Genomic DNA, 17,605 nt, shown 5'->3' on the forward strand with positions numbered 1-17,605 from the left:
TGCGGGAGATCTGCGGTGCGGGGGGCTGGCGGTGCGGGAGATCGGCGGTGCGGGGTGCTGGCGGTGTGGGAGATCGGCGCTGCACCCTTTGATGACACACCGAGGACCAGTCAGCAGCAGCGGGGCAGAAGTGGGAACTGCCAGAAAAACTCCCGAGGTTAATTTCGCTGGTGGCAGCATTCGACCACAAGTCAGTGGTAACTCGACTCCGCCGCTTGGCCGCCGTGTTCTTGCGGTTAGAGGCCTTTTTGGGAGGCTGAATTTCGGCCCCAAGGTCTCCATTTAATAATCCGCACCCTAACCCTCGACCCTTCACTGCCATCACCATCTTGACCACCGACACCAAATTCCTGATCACAACCCCGACTCACGACACCAGTCCCCTGGCCCCACACTCCCCTCGCTCCGACCCCATACTCCCCTTGCCCCAACCCTCGACCCCACACTTGCTTTGCCCCGACCCTTGACCCCACACTCCCCTTGCCCCGACCCTTGACCCCACACTCCCCTCGCCCTGACCCCACACTCCACTCCCCATGCCTACAGTGCCCTCACACCCAGTGCCCTTGCCTCCACAGTGCCATCACGCCCCCAGTGTGTCCAAACGGGCTCCACAAGTTGCTGTTTCTACAACCTGGTTTCTTTAACCTATAAAGAAAATGAGCCCACAGAATGTGGATTCTCTACCTCTCCAATCATTCCATTCCAGATGCCCCGAACCTTTTTTCCGTGCTTCCCATTGGTCACGAGGTAAAGGTCGTAGGAAAATCTGACAGTTTTCGCGAGTTTCTTCAGAATGTCGATGCAGAATCCTTTACAGCACAGCTTGGTGTAGGCCTCAACAACACTGAAATACATGCAGCATAAGTCAGAGAGTGTCACATCGAGGGAGAGAGAGAGACAGAGAGAGGGAGGGTCACATCAAGGGAGAGAGAGAGAGAGGGAGGGTCACATCAAGGGAGAGAGAGAGGGAGGGTCACATCGAGGGAGAGGGAGTCACATCGAGGGAGAGGGAGTCACATCGAGGGAGAGAGTGAGAGAGGGAGAGTCACATCAAGGGAGAAAGAGAGAGAGAGAGGGAGGGTCACATCGAGGGAGAGAGAGAGAGGGAGGGTCACATTGAGGGAAGAGAGAGAGAGGAAGGGTCACATTGAGGGAAAGGGAGTCACATCGAGGGAGAGGGAGTCACATCGAGGGAGAAGGAGTCACATCGAGGGAGAGAGTGAGTGTCACATTGAGGGGAGAGAGAGAGAGACATCGAGGGATGGTTTTTTAGACCTATATGTCGAGGAACCAACTAGAGGGCTGGCCATCCTAGACTGGGTGATGTGTAATGAGAAAGGACTAATTAGCAATCTGGTTGTGCGAGGCCCCTTGGGGAAGAGTGACCATAATATGGTAGAATTCTTTATTAAGATGGAGAGTGACAGTTAATTCAGAGATTAGTGTCCTGAACTTAAGATAAGGTAACTTCGATGGAATGAGACGTGAATTGGCTAGAATAGACTGGCGAGTGATACTTAAAGGGTTGACGGTGGATAGGCAATGGTAAACATTTAAAGATCACATGGATGAACTTCAACAATTGTACATCCCTGTCTGGAGTAAAAATAAAACGGGGAAGGTGGTTCAACCGTGGCTAACAAGGGAAATTAAGGATAGTGTTAAATCCAAGGAAGAAGCATATAAATTGGCCAATAAAAGCAGCAAACCTGAGGACTGGGAGAATTTTGTAATATAGCCGAGGAGGACAAAGGGTTTAATTAGAAGGGGGAAAATAGAGTATGAGAGGAAGCTTGCTGGGAACATAAAAACTGACTGCAAAAGCTTCTATAGATATGTGAAGAGAAAATGATTAGTGATAGGTCCCATGCAGTCAGATTCAGGTGAATTTATAATGGGGAACAAAGAAATGGCAGACCAGTTAACAAATATTTTGGTTCTGTCTTCATGAAGGAAGACACAAATAACCTTCCGGAAATACTAGGGGACCGAAGGTCTTGAGCAAAGGAGGAACTGAAGGAAATCTTTATTGGCAGAAAATTGTGTTCGGCAAATTGATGGGATTGAAGGCCGATAAATCCCCGGGGCCTGATAGTCTGCATCCCAGAGTACTTAAGGAAGTAGCCCGAGAAATAGTGGATGCATTGACGATCATTTTTCAACAGGCTATCGACTCTGGATCGGTTCCTATGGACTGGAGGGTAGTTAATGTAACACTACTTTTTAAGAAAGGAGGGAGAGAGAAAATGGGTAATTATAGACCGGTTAGCCCGACATCAGTAGTGGAGAAAATATTGGAATCAATTATTAAAGATGAAATAGCAGCACATTTGGAAAGCAGTGACAGGATCGGTCCAAGTCAGCATGGATTTATGAAAGGGAAATTCTGCTTGACAAATTTTCTATAATTTTTTGAGGATGTAACTGGTAGAGTGAACAAGGGAGAACCAGTGGATGTGGTATATTTGGACTTTCAAAGGGCTCCTTCGAAAGGTCCCACACAAGAGATTGGTGTGCAAAATTAAAGCACATGGTATTGGGGGTAACGTACTGACATGGATAGAGAACTGGTTGGCAGACAGGAAGCAGAGAGTCGGGATAAACGGGTCCTTTTCAGAATGACAGGCAGTGACTAGTGGGGTGCCGCAGGGCTCAGTGCTGGGATCCCAGCTCTTTACAATATACATTAATGATTTGGATGAGGGAATTGAGTGTAATATCTCCAAGTTTGCAGATGACACTAAGCTGGGTGGCGGTGTGAGCTGTGAGGAGGAAGGTCTTACTACAGTTGTACAGGGCCTTAGTGAGGCCTCACCTGGAAAATTGTGTTCAGTTTTGGTCTCCTAATCTGAGGAAGAACGTTCTTGCTATTGAGGGAGTGCAGTGAAGGTTCACCAGACTGATTCCTGGGATGGCTGGACTGACATATGAGGAGAGACTAGATCGACTGGGCCTGTATTCACTGGAGTTTAGAAGAATGAGGAGGGGATCTCATAGAAACACATAAAATTCTGACGGGACTGGACAGGTGAAACTTCTTCACTCAGAGAGTTGTTAACCTGTGGAATTCCCTGCCACAGAGAGTTGTTGATGCCAATTCATTGGATATATTCAAGAGGGAGTTAGATATAACCCTTACGGCTAAAGGGATCAAGGGGTATGGAGAGAAAGCAGGAAAGGGGTACTGAGGTGAATGATCAGCCATGATCTTATTGAATGGTGATGCAGGCTCGAAGGGCCGAATGGCCTTCTTCTGCACCTATTTTCTATGTTTCTATGAGAGGGAGACATCGAGGGAGAGAGGGAGACATCGAGGGAGAGATCGAGGGAGAGAGGGAGAGATCGAGGGTGAGAGGGAAAGATCGAGGGAGAGAGGGAGACATCGAAGGAGAGAGGGAGACATTGAGGGAGAGAGGGAGACATCAAGGGAGAGTCCCATCGAGGGAGAGAGGGAATCAGATGGGATAATTTGACAAAAATGCATTTGAGAAGTTGGATGCTGAGGCTCGGAGGTTTGTTGTAGTTAAGATGCTCATTCTCTGCTCACTCCTTGTCCCCCGAGTCCGTTCTGAAACACTGCCTGTGTGAACTAGTGCACAATGTGCAACATGTTGGGGGAAGGGTTTTGTCAGCCAGCAGGTTTGTGGCAGGAAATTAGAGTGCCTAGATTAAGGGGCATAACCTTAGAATTAGAGCCAGACCGTTGAGGGGTCATGTCAGGAAGCACTTGTTCACACAAAGGGCAGTGGCAATCTGGAACTCTCTCCCCAAATGCTGTTGAGGCCGGGGGTCAATTGAAAATTTGAAAACCTAGATTGGTAGGTTGTTAGAAAAGGGTATTCAGGGTTACAGAACCAAGGCAAGTTGATGGAGCTGAGGTACAGATCAGCCATGATCTCATTGAATGCCGGAATAGGATTGAGGGGCTGAATGGTCTACACATGTTCCGATGTTCCTTCCAAGAGGTTAGGCACACCCTGTGGAAACTTCAGGACACTTCATATGTCCAGGAGCCCACATGTGCAGGAAGTGCCTCCAGCCCTTTGTGAGAATGTACCTCAGCTGAGGTTTATGAGCTTGAGGGCCAGGGATTCGCTGCCGGGCCAAGGATTCCCTGCCGGTCCAGGGATTCGCTGCCGGGCCAAGGATTCCCTGCCGGGCCAGGGATTCGCTGCCGGGCCAAGGATTCCCTGCCGGGCCAGGGATTCGCTGCCGGGCCAGGGATTCGCTGCCGGGCCAGGGATTCGCTGCCAGGCCAAGGATTCCCTGCCGGTCCAGGGATTCACTGCCGGGCCAGGGATTCGCTGCCGGGCCAGGGATTCGCTGCCGGGCCAAGGATTCCCTGCCGGGCCAGGGATTCGCTGCCGGGCCAGGGATTCGCTGCCGGGCCAGAGATTCGCTGCCGGGCCAGGGATTCGCTGCCGGGCTAGGGATTCGCTGCCGGGCTAGGGATTCACTGCCGGGCCGGGGATTCACTGCCGGGCCGGGGATTCACTGCCGGGCTAGGGATTCACTGCCGAGCCGGGGATTCGCTGCCGGGCCGGGGATTCGCTGCCGGGCCAGGGATTCGCTGCCGGGCCAAGGATTCCCTGCCGGGCCGGGGATTCGCTGCCGGGCCGGGGATTCGCTGCCGGGCCGGGGATTCGCTGCCGGGCCGGGGATTCGCTGCCGGGCTGGGGATTCGCTGCCGGGCCAGGGATTCGCTGCCGGGCCAAGGATTCCCTGCCGGGCCAAGGATTCCCTGCCGGGCCAGGGATTCCCTGCCGGGCCAGGGATTCGCTGCCGGGCCAAGGATTCCCTGCTGGGCCAGGGATTCCCTGCCGGGCCAGGGATTCATTGCCGGGCCAGGGATTCGCTGCCGGGCCGGGGATTCGCTGCCGGGCCGGGGATTCGCTGCCGGGCCGGGGATTCGCTGCCGGGCCGGGGATTCGCTGCCGGGCCGGGGATTCGCTGCCGGGCCAGGGATTCGCTGCCGGGCCGGGGATTCGCTGCCGGGCCAGGGATTCGCTGCCGGGCCAGGGATTCGCTGCCGGGCCAGGGATTCGCTGCCGGGCCAAGGATTCCCTGCCGGGCCAGGGATTCCCTGCCGGGCCGGGGATTCCCTGCCGGGCCAGGGATTCATTGCCGGGCCAGGGATTCGCTGCCGGGCCGGGGATTCCCTGCCGGGCCAGGGATTCATTGCCGGGCCAGGGATTCGCTGCCGGGCCGCGGATTCGCTGCCGGGCCGGGGATTCGCTGCCGGGCCGGGGATTCGCTGCCGGGCCAGGGATTCGCTGCCGGGCCAGGGATTCACTGCCGGGCCTGGGATTCACTGCCGGGCCAGGGATTCGCTGCCGGGCCAGGGATTCGCTGCCGGGCCGGGGATTCACTGCCGGGCCAGGGATTCGCTGCCGGGCCAGGGATTCCCTGCCGGGCCAAGGATTCCCTGCCGGGCCAAGGATTCCCTGCCGGGCCAGGGATTCCCTGCCGGGCCAGGGATTCATTGCCGGGCCAGGGATTCGCTGCCGGGCCGGGGATTCCCTGCCGGGCCAGGGATTCATTGCCGGGCCAGGGATTCGCTGCCAGGCCGGGGATTCGCTGCCGGGCCGGGGATTCGCTGCTGGGCCAGGGATTCGCTGCCGGGCCGGGGATTCACTGCCGGGCTAGGGATTCACTGCCGGGCCAGGGATTCACTGCCGGGCCAGGGATTCGCTGCCGGGCTAGGGATTCGCTGCCGGGCCAGGGATTCACTGCCAGGCCAGGGATTCACTGCCGGGCCAGGGATTCGCTGCCGGGCCAGGGATTCACTGCCGGGCTAGGGATTCACTGCCGGGCCAGGGATTCACTGCCGGGCCAGGGATTCGCTGCTGGGCCAGGGATTCACTGCCGGGCCGGGGATTCGCTGCCGGGCCGGGGATTCGCTGCCGGGCCAGGGATTCGCTGCTGGGCCGGGGATTCGCTGCCGGGCCGGGGATTCGCTGCCGGGCCAGGGATGACTGAATGTTTCCTGCATCGCAGGGTGCAGGAGGTGCTCACCCCACAGATTTCACAATAGCAAGTAGGTGGCCACCTGGAAGGGTAGGAAGAGGCAGGTGATACAGGAATCCTCCGCGAGTGTAGCACTCTCACTTTTACCTTTATACAGCGTCCATTTGTTAGAGTTAAGAAACAATAGAGGAGGTATTACACTACTTTGTGTATTTTGTGTCACCAAATAGTGGGAAGAAGATAGAGAAGCAGATTTGCAAACAAATTACTCAAAGGTGCAACAACTGTGGAGCAGTGATAATGGGAGATTTTAACTGCCCCAATATTGAATGGGGCAGTGATTGTGCTCAAGGCAGAGAGGGAGAGCAGTTTATGAAGTGTGTTCAAGAGAACTTTCTTGATGAGTATTTTTTATGCCCAACAAGGAAGGAGACATTGCTGGATCTAGTCCTGAGAAATGGAGAACGTCACAGTGGGGATTATCTCGGGAATAGTGATCGTAGTATCGTAAGGTTTAGATTTGTTATCGATAAGGACAAGGAGCAATCTTGAATAAAAATATTTAACTGGCGATGTGGTAATTTCAGCGAATTGAGGAAGGATCTGTCTCGGGTATATTCAAAGGCTGGCGGGCAGGAATGTAATGGAGCAATGGGTGGCCTTTAAAGAGGAGCTGGTTCGGGTACAGTCGGGGTACATTCCCACAAAGGGGAAAGGGAGGGCAGCCAAAGCCAGAGCTCCCTGGATGACGAAGGACTTGGAGAGTAAGATGAAGCAGAAAAAGAGCGTGTGTGACACATATCAGAGGGCCATGGCAGCCCCCGCGCTTCAAGCACTGGTAGGTACGTCATCATCCGAGCGAGGGATCGCAAGGACGTGTGCATCACCCGCGCCATGACAGGAGCCGATGACTGCTGGATGGGCCACCATTATCCGATCCATCATTATCAATGTAGCCTCAAAACAGCGATGGCAACAAAAACTATGCCGCAGGAAAATCAACACGGAGGCACTCAAAGATCCTGTTAAGAAAGCCCTATTCAGCCAGCGCCTCACATAGAAACATAGAAAATAGGTGCAGGAATAGGCCATTCGGCCCTTCGAGCCTGCACCACCATTCAATAAGATCATGGCTGATCATTCACCTCAGTACCCCTTTCCTGCTTTCTCTCCATACCCCTTGATCCCTTTAGCCGTAAGGGCCATATCTAATTCCCACTTGAATATATCCAATGAACTGGCATCAACAACTCTCTGCGGTAGGGAATTCCAAAGGTTAACAGCTCTCTGAGTGAAGAAGTTTCTCCTCATCTCAATCCTAAATGGCTTACTTCTTAGCCTTAGACTGTGACCCCTGGTTCTGGACTTCCCCAACATCGGGAACATTCTTCCTGCAGCTAACCTGTCCAGTCCCATCAGAATTTTATATGTTTCTATGAGATCCCCTCTCATCTTTCTAAACTCCAGTGTATAAAGTCCAGTCGATCCAGTCTCTACTCATATGTCAGTCCTGCCATCCCTGGAATCAGTCTGGTGACCCTTCGCTGCACTCCCTCAATAGCAAGAATGTCCTTCCTCAGATTAGGAGACCAAAACTGAACACAATATTCCAGGTGAGGCCTCACTAAGGCCCTGTACAACTGCAGTAAGACCTCCCTGCTCCTATACGCAAATCCCCTAAGGCCAACATGCCATTTGCCTTCTTCACCGCCTGCTGTACCTGCATGCCAACTTTCAATGACTGATGTACCATGACACCCAGGTCTCGTTGCACCTCCCCTTTTCCTAATCTGTCACCATTCAGATAATATTCTGCCTTCGTGTTTTTGCCACCAAAGTGGATAACCTCACATTTATCTACATTATACTGCATCTGCCACACATTTGTCTACTCACCTAACCTGTCCAATCACCCTGCAGCCTTTTAGCATCCTCCTCACAGCTCACACCACCACCCAGCTTACTGTCATCTGCAAACTTGGAGATATTACACTCAATTCCCTCATCCAAATCATTAATGTATATTGTAAATAGCTGGGGTCCCAGCACTGAGCCCTGCGGCACCCCACTAGTCACTGCCTGCCATTCTGAAAAGGACCCGTTTATCCCGACTCTCTGCTTCCTGTCTGCCAACCAGTTCTCTATCCACGCCAGTACATTACCCCCAATACCATGTGCTTTAAATTTGCACACCAATCTCTTGTGTGGGACCTTGTCAAAAGCCTTTTGAAAGTCCAAATACACCACATCCACTGGTTCTCCCTTGTCCACTCTACTAGTTACATCCTCAAAAAATTCTAGAAGATTTGTCAAGCATGATTTCCCTTTCATAAATCCATGCTGACTTGGACCGATCCTGTCACTGTTTTCCAAATGTGCTGCTATTTCATCTTTAATAATTGATTCCAACATTTTCCACTCTACTGATGTCAGGCTAACCGGTCTATAATTACCCATTTTCTCTCTTCCTCCTTTCTTTAAAATGTGGTGTTACATTAGCTACCCTCCGGTCCATAGGAACTGATCCAGAGTCGATAGACTGTTGGAAAATGATCACCAATGCATCCACTATTTCTAGGGCTACTTCCTTAAGTACTCTGGGATGCAGACTATCAGGCCCCGGGGATTTATCGGCCTTCAATCCCATCAATTTCCCTAACACAATTTCCCGCCTAATAAGGATTTCCTTCAGTTCCTCCTTCTCACTAGACCCTCGGTCCCCTAGAATTTCCGGAAGGTTATTTGTGTCTTCCTTGTGTCCAATGACCCCGAGGCACAGAGTGCCGACAGCGCCTGATCTGCCCTCAAGGCCTCCATAATCACCACCTGCGAAGAGACGCTCGGTCACTCGACCAGGAAACACCAAGACTAGTTCAACAAGAACAACCAGGAGATCGAGGACCTAATCAGTCGCAAGCGCAAGGCATTTCTGAACTTAAAACAGCAACCCAACACGAGAGCAAGAAAGCAGCTCTATAGACGACTGAACGCCGGGGTTCATCAAAAAACCCACGATCTAAGACACTGATGGTGGGTGGAGAAAGCACAGGAGATCCAGCAGTTAGCCGACAACCACGACGTGTGAGGGTTCTTCAGCGAAATCAAGACCACCTACGGCCCAAGCATCCAAGGTGCTACCCCACTGCTGGCCAATAACAGAGAGATGCTCATCAAGGACAGAGAGGCAGTCAGTGCTCATTGGAAGGAGTATTTCGAAGATCTCCTTAACCGAGACTCTGTCTTCGACACGAGTGTCCTCGACTACATCTCACAGCATATTACCCGCCACCATCTCAGCAGAAACACAGCCCGGCACGAGGTAGAAAGGGCCATCTGTCAGCTGAAGAATAACAAGGCAATAGGAGCAGATGGAATTCCCGCCGAAACACTAAAGCATGGCGGAGAAGCACTTTTGGCATGAATACATGACCTCATCTCTCTTATCTGGAAGGAGAAGAGCATGCCAGGAGATCTCAGGGACGCCATAATCATGATCATCTTTAAAAAAGGGGACAAGTCCGACTGCGGTAACTATAGAGGAATCTCCCTCCTGTCGGCCACTGGGAAAGTCATCGCAAGAATCTTCCTCCGTTTTCTCCCTGTGGTTGAAAAGCTCCTCCCAGAGTCACAATGCGGATTCCGTCCACTAAGTGGTACAACGGACACGATGTTCACTGCGCGACAACTACAAGAGAAAACAGGGAACAGCACCAACTCTACACATGGCCTTCTTTGACCTCACAAAGGTCTTTGACTGTCAATTGTGAGGGATTATGAAACATCCTCCTCTGTTTCAGCTGCCCTCAAAAGTTTGTCACCATGCTCAGTCTGCTCCATGACGACATGCAAGCTGTGATCCTGACCAACGGATCCACCACAGACCCAATCCACGTCCGGACCGGGGTCAAGCAGGGCTGCATCATCGCACCAACACTCTTCTCGATCTTCTTTGCTGCAATGCTCCATCTCACCCTTAGCAAGCTCCCCACTGGAGTGGAGCTAAATTATAGAATAGATGGGAATCTGTTCAACCTCCACCGCCTCCAGGCTAAATCCAAGGTCGTCCCATCCTCTGTCATTGAACTACAGTACGCAGATGACGCTTGCATCTGCGTACACTCGGAGGCCGAACTCTAAGTCATCGTCAACACCTTCACTGAGACGTACGAGAGCATGGGCCTTACACTAAACATCTGTAAGACAAAGGTCCTTCACCAACCTAAACCCGCTACACAGCGCTGCCCCCCGGTTATAAAATTCCACAACGAGGCCTTGGACAATGTGACCATTTTCCATACCTTGGAAGCCTACTGTCAACAAGGGCAGGCATCAACGACGAGGTCCAACACCGCCTCCAGTGAGCCAGGGCAGCCTTCGGTCGCCTGAGGAAGAGAGTGTTTGAAGACCAGGACCTCAAACCTGGCACCAAGCTTACAGTCCTCAGGGAGTAGTGAAACCCGCCCTATATGTCTCAGAGACGTGGACTATGTACACCAGACACCTCAAAGCACTGGAGAGGTACCATCAACGCTGCCTCCACAAGATCCTGCAAATCCGTTGGCAGGACAGGCGCACCAACGTCAGTGTTCTCGCTCAGGCCAACATTCCCAGCATCAAAGCATGGACCACGCTCGATCAGCTCCATCGGACGGGCCACATCATCCGCATGCCAGACAAGAGACTCCCAAATGCTCTACAACACACCAAGCGAGCCCCAAAGGGGCAGAGGAAATGCTTTAAGGACACCCTCAAAGCCTCCTTGAAAAAGTGCAACATCCCCACCGACACCTGGGAATCCCTGGCCCAAGACCACCCAAAATGGAGGAAGAGCATCCGGGAAGGCGCTGAGCACCTCGAGTCTCTTCACCGGGAGCACGCAGAAGCCAAGTATAGACAACTGAAGGAGCGCACGACAACCCAAACACCCCACCCACCCGTCCCTTCAACCACCGTCTGCCCCACCTGCGACAGAGACTTTGGGTCCCGCATTGGACTCTTCAGTCACCTGAGAACTCAGTGTTAGTGTGGAACCAAGTCATCCTCCACTCCGGGGGACTGCCTAAGAAGAAGGATAGACTGAAAAAGCTAAGATTGTTCTCCCTAGAGCGGAGACGGCTAAAAGGAGATTTGATCGAAGTGTTTAAAATCATGAATGGTTTAAAAAGAGTAAATAAAGAGAACTGTTTGCAATGGTTGAAGGGTCGATAATCAGAGGCCACAGATTTAAGGTGATTGGCAAAAGAACCAAAGGCGACATGAGAAAAAACGTTTTATGCAACGAACGGTTAGGATTTGGAACGCGCTGACCGATAGGGCGCGGATACAGATTCAACATTAGCCTTCAAAACGGAATTGGATAAATACATGAAAGAGAAAAAATTGCAGGGATATGGGGAAAGAGCGGGGCAGTGGGACTGACGGGATTGCTCTTCGAAAGTGCCGGTGCAGATTCGATGGGCCGAATGGCCTCCTTCTGTGGTGTTCTATTGTATGATTCTATGGGACACCAGCTGGGGGGAGACCGGCTGGGGGAGGGGAGGGGGTCACACCGGCTAGGGGAGGGTTGGGGGGGGGTGAGGAACACTCCGGCTGGGGGAGGGGGTGGGAACGACACATACACCGGCTGTGGGGCGGGGGGAGGAGAGAGGGGAGGGACACTCCGGTTTGGGGGGGAGGAGAGAGGGGAGGGACACTCTGGTTTGGGGGGGGAGGAGAGGGACACTCCGGTTTGGGGAGGAGGGGCGAGGGGAGGGACACTCTGGTTTGGGGGGGAGGAGAGGGACACTCCGGTTTGGGGAGGAGGGGCGAGGGGAAGGACACTCTGGTTTTGGGGGGGAGGAGAGGGACACTCCGGTTTGGGGAGGAGGGGCGAGGGGAGGGACACTCTGGTTTGGTGGGGGGGGAGGGAAGGGACACTCTGGCTGGGGGAGGGGGGGGTTGAACGACACATACACCGGCTGGGGGGGTGGGGGGGGGAGGAGAGAGGGGAGGGACACTCCGGCTGGGGGAGTGGGGGTTACAGTCACCGGCCTGGGTTTCCCAGGCACGGCGGAGGGTATTACCAGGTACAGCCCATTACCTTTCACTCAGGTTTGCTTGCTTCCTGCAGGGGACAGTGTTCCGGACACAAGCTCCATTTTCAGGATCCACTTCTTCCACAATCACAAACGGTCTCTCCTCTAACGTGGCGACAGTTAAATGGCTACTGTCGGAAACAGGCTGCTGGAATGTTCCGTATCTTGGCCACACTGGATATTTCATCCTTATCAGACCGTCTTCAAATCTCCCGACCTGTGTAAGAGAGGACAGGTTTGGTCACAATTCAGTTACAGCTTCTTGCACAAACAAACTGAAACAATACCCTGGTCAGCAGAGTGACTCAAGACAGAGCAAACCAGACCCAGGAGACAGCGAGGGGCGTTAGTGATACGTTAACAGGTTGCATAATATTGGCAGAGCGAACTGCGAATTGGAAAATAGTGAAAATAACCTCAGGATAGTCCTGTATTTGCAATAAAGTGAGGATCATGTATATATAGTTTATGCTCTCCCTCCAATGCAAGATTGGTTAGTAGTATGGAGAGAATCTGGGGAATGGGAATCAGTGCGGAGAGAAACACTGGGAAATGGGAATCACAGTGCGGAGAGAATCACTGGGAAATAGGAATCACAGTGCGGAGAGAATCACTGGGAGTGAGAATCACAGTGCGGAGAGAGTCACTGGGAAATGGGAATCAGTGCGGAGAGAATCACTGGGAGTGGGAATCAGTGCGGAGAGAATCACTGGGAGTGGAAATCACAGTACCGAGAGAATCACCGGGGATTGGGAATCAGTGCGGAGAGAATCACTGGGAGTGGGAATCAATGCGGAGAGAATCACTGGGAAATGGGAATCACAGTGCGGAATCACTGGGAAATGGGAATCAGTGCGGAGAGAATCACTGGGAGTGGGAATCAGTGCAGAGAGAATCACTGGGAAATGGGAATCACAGTGCGGAGAGAATCACTGGGAGTGGGAATCACAGTGCGGAGAGAATCACTGGGAGTGGGAATCACAGTGCGGAGAGAATCACTGGGGATTGGGAATCAGTGCGGAGAGAATCACTGGGAGTGGGAATCACAGTGCGGAGAGAATCACTGGGAGTGGGAATCAGTGCGGAGAGAATCACTGGGAGTGGGAATCACAGAATAGTATGACACAGGAGCAGGCCATTCGACCCATCGGGTCTGCGCTGGCTCTTTTTCCTTCAAGTATTTATCCAATTCCCTTTTGAAGGCTATTATTGACTCTGTATCCATCATCCTATCAGGCAGTGTGCTCCAAATCCTAACCATTTGTTGCATAAAAAAGCTTTTCCTTATATCGCTCTTGTTCTTTTTTCCAATCACCTTAAATCTGTGCCCTTTGGTTGTCAACTTTTCAGCCATTGGAAACAATTTCTCTTTATTTGTTCTATCTAAACCATGCATGGTGGGGAGGGAAGTCCAGTTGTGAATGGTATTGACAGTGGGGAACCACTGACTGGGGAATGAGAATAACATTGGGAGAGTCTGACCCAAGGAATGATTCTGACAGTGGGCTGAGAAGTACACTGGGAATATGACAGAGTCATAGATACAGCATGGAAGGAGGCCATTCGGTCCATTGCGTCTGTGCTGACTCCTTGAAAGAATCTCACACATCCGCGCGTTGTCCTTAATCCTCTAGTGCCCGTCCAACTCCCTTTTCAAATGATTTATGGAATCAGCTTCTAACATTATTTCAGGTAGAGCATTCCAGATCGCAACAACTCTCCAAGTCTCCCCTGTAGATTTTTGTCAATGATTCTGAATCCAATCTGGTTACTGACCCACTCGCCAGAAGGAATAGTTTTTTCTCTCATCATCTTGTAGACCTCTATTAGGTCACCTCTTAACCTTCTCTGTTCCAATGAGAACAGTCCGAACTTTTCCAACCTTCCCTTAACTGAAGTCACTCATCCCCGGTAACAACATCTATTGCACTACCTTGATCAACCACCTCTGATCCCTTTCTAAGACCTTTACATCTTTCCTTATATGCCCAAAATTGTCCGCAATAATCCAGCTGAGGCTGAACCAGTGATTATAAAGATCCAGCATGATATCTTTGATTTTATATTCTATTCCTCTTATAAACCCAACTAACCCGTATGCTTTATACCCATCTTATCAACTTGCCCTGCCACCTTTAAGAATTTGTGTATATGGACACCAAGGTCTCTCTGCTCATCTAATTGTGCCATTTATAGTTTCCTGTTAGTCCTCCCAAAGTGCATCATTTCACACTTCTTTGCACAAACTCCAGCTGCCGTGCTTCTGCCCATTTCACTGTCCTGAAGTCTGTAACTATTCTCCTCGCTATCTACTACTTTGCCAAGTTTTGTGTCATTTGATAACTTTATAATGCTACTCCCTACAAATTTGCTGGAGTTCTTCGAGGATGTACCGAATAGGGTGGATAAAGGGGAACCAGTGGATGCGGTGTATTTGGATTTCCAGAAGGCATTTGACAAGGTGCCACATAAAAGTTTACTGCACAAGATAAAAGCTCACGGGGTTGGGGGTAATATATTAGCATGGATAGAGGATTGACTAAGTAACAGAGAACAGAGAGTCGGGATAAATGGTTCATTCTCTGGTTGGCAACCAGTAACTAGGGATCAGTGCTGGGACCCCAACTATTTACAATCTATATTAATGACTTGGAAGAAGGGACTGAGTGTAACGTAGCCAAGTTTGCTGATGATACAAAGATGGGAGGAAAAGCAATGTGTGAGGAGGACATAAAAACCTGCAAAAGGACATAGACAGGCTAACTGGGCAAAAATTTGGCAGATGGAGTATAATGTTGGAAAGTGTGAGGTCATGCACTTTGGCAGAAAAAAATCAAAGAGCAAGTTATTATTTAAATGGAGAAAGATTGCAAAGTGCCACAGTACAGTGGGACCTAGGGGTACTTGTGATTGAAACGCAAAAGGATAGTATGCAGGTACAGCAAGTGATCAGGAAGGGATGGAGTATAAAAGCAGGGAAGTCTTGCTACAGCTAAATAAGGTATTGGTGAGGCCACCTGGAATACTGCGTGCAGTTTTGGTTTCCATATTTACGAAAGGATATACTTGCTTTGGAGGCAGTTCAGAGAAGATTCACTAGGTTGATTCCGGGGCTGAGGGGGTTGACTTATGAGGAAAGGTTGAGTAGGTTGGGCCTCTACTCATTGGAATTCAGAAGAATGAGAGGTGATCTTATCAAAACGTGTAAGATTATGAGGGGGCTTGACAAGGTGGATGCAGAGAGGATGTTTCCACTGATGGGGGAGACTAGAACTAGAGGGCATGATCTTTGAATAAGGGGCCACCCATTTAAAACAGAAACGAGGAGAAATTTCTTCTCTCAGAGGGTTGTAAATCTGTGGAATTCGCTGCCTCAGAGAGCTGTGGAAGCTGGGACATTGAATAAATTTAGGACAGAAATAGATAGTTTCTTAAACGATTAGGGGATAAGGGATTATGAGGAGTGGGCAGGGAAGTGGAGCTGAGTCCATGATCCGATCAGCCATGATCTTATTAAATGGCGGAGCAGGCTCGAGGGGCTGTATGGCCTTCTCCTGCTCCTATTTCTTATGTTCTTATGTACACCCGTGTCTAGGTCGTTTATAAAAATTGAAAAGAGTAACGGACCCAAAACTGACCCTTGGGGAACACCGCTGCAAACCAGCTCCCAGTCTGAGAAACATCGATCCAGCTCCAATCATTGCTTCCTGTCACTGAATCTATTTTGTATCTATACCAGCCCTTTATTCTTAATTTCATGGGATTCCATTTTCTTAATAAACCTCCTGTGTGGCACTTGTCTTCCGAAAGTCCATATATACAACTACTGCACTACCTTGATCAACCTTTTCTGTTACCTCATCAAAGAATTCAATCAAGTTAGTCAGATATGATTTCCCTTTAACAAATCCATTCTGGCACTCCTTGATTAACCCACGCCTTTCCAAGTGAAATTTATTTTGTCCCTGAAAATTGTTTCCAATAACTTCCCCACCACCGATGTTAGGGTGACTGGCCTGTAGTTTTCTGGTTTATCCCCCTTTCTTGAATAGTGGTACAGGTATAACATTAGCACCCCTCCTGTCTTCTAGAACTATTCCTGTATCCAATGGGGATTGAAAGATTGTGACCAATGCCTCTGCTATTTCTAGCTTTGCTTTTTTTCAGCAACCTAGGCTGCATTCTATCCAGGTGACATGAACTTTCAGTGATGCTAATTATTTTAGTACATCTTCTGTACATAGCTATTACTATCCTATCCATAACTTCCCTTTCCTCTTTTAGTGTAACCTTCACACCATCCACCTCCTTTGTGAAGCCTGGTGCAAAGTACTCATTTAATACTTTAGCCACGTCCTCTGCCTCCACATGTCCTTATTGTCCCAACTGTTTCCCCAGCAAACCGCTTACACTTTGTATGTTTATAAAATGTTTTAGAGTTCAATTTACTGTTCCCTGCTAACCTCTCTTTGCCTCCCATATTAACTTTTCCTCCTGTACTTTCCATAATCTTCCTGGTTATTAACGGAATCTTGCTCCAGACATTGGTCATAAGCCTCCCTTTTCCTGTTTTATTTTAACTTTTATTTCCTGTGTCATCCAGTGCGCATCAGCTTTGGATGATCTGCCTTTTCCCTTCAGAGGAATATGCCCAGTTTGTACCTGAACTCTCTCTTGCCTGAATGCCCTCCATTGCTCTGGCATACCACTGCAGGGAGCAGCGCGTGCTGCTGCAGGAGGGCGATGGCTGCGAAGCCAGGTCTCTGATTGCAGTGCGGGCAGGCACAGCAGGAGGGGCGAAGGAGCGGCAAGTGTTTGTAGAGGGAAGTGACCAGGGCCCAGGAGAGGTTTAAATCTGGGGCCCAGAAGAGGTGAGGACCCAGGGGCAGCATGGGTCAGCCCACACTGCAATATGTGTGCACGCTCAGTCTGTGCAGCAGAGCTGGTCTCCAGTTAGTCTTGGGTAACCCTTGCCACTGGACCAAGACCTAGTTCTGTGAAGCCCATGTGATGGCTGGTGTGCAACGGTCACCCCACGTTAAAAAAATCCACGCACAGGCATCTTCACGATGTAGTTCGGGATCTGGAATATTAGGTCCTGCATTGAAACACCTGTGAACTCATCACTTTTTGGCGTGGAAGCAAGTCATCCTCGCTTCGAGGGACTGCCTATGATGATGATTACTGCTGTACCTTGCAATTGCCTTTTCCAACCTACCTGTGCTGGGTTCCATCCTAAATCACTGAAATTAGCACTTCCTCAGCTGAGCATTTTTACCTTCAATATTTTCTGGTCTCTTTCCATAATTACTCCAAACCGAATTATGTTGTGGTCAGCTTTAGCTAGATGAGCGCCTACTGTAACACACGTCACTTGCCTGGCCAGAGAATCACATGCAACGGCTTCTCTTCCCACCCCCGCACGTTACCTCTGGTGTCCCATAAGAACATAAGAACATAAGAATTAGGAACAGGAGTAGGCCATCTAGCCCCTCGAGCCTGCTCCGCCATTCAACAAGATCATGGCTGATCTGGCCATAGACTCAGCTCCACTTACCCGC

At 50.7% G+C, this 17,605-nt stretch overlaps 1 protein-coding gene across 1 annotated transcript in view; it reads right to left on the minus strand.

The window, feature by feature from the left end:
* The window catches only part of LOC139226183 (glutamate receptor ionotropic, NMDA 2C-like), a 504,948-nt gene that overhangs the window by 334,704 nt on the left and 152,639 nt on the right, over window positions 1–17,605 (minus strand). The window contains exons 4-5 of the mRNA XM_070856817.1: window positions 12,050–12,261; window positions 688–847 (exon numbers count right to left, since the gene is read on the minus strand). Of these exons, the coding sequence (XP_070712918.1) occupies window positions 688–847; window positions 12,050–12,261 (372 nt within the window). The remainder of the gene's footprint in view (window positions 1–687; window positions 848–12,049; window positions 12,262–17,605) is intronic.

Source organism: Pristiophorus japonicus, chromosome 16 (assembly GCF_044704955.1).
Source record: "Pristiophorus japonicus isolate sPriJap1 chromosome 16, sPriJap1.hap1, whole genome shotgun sequence".
Lineage (NCBI taxonomy): Eukaryota > Metazoa > Chordata > Chondrichthyes > Pristiophoridae > Pristiophorus > Pristiophorus japonicus.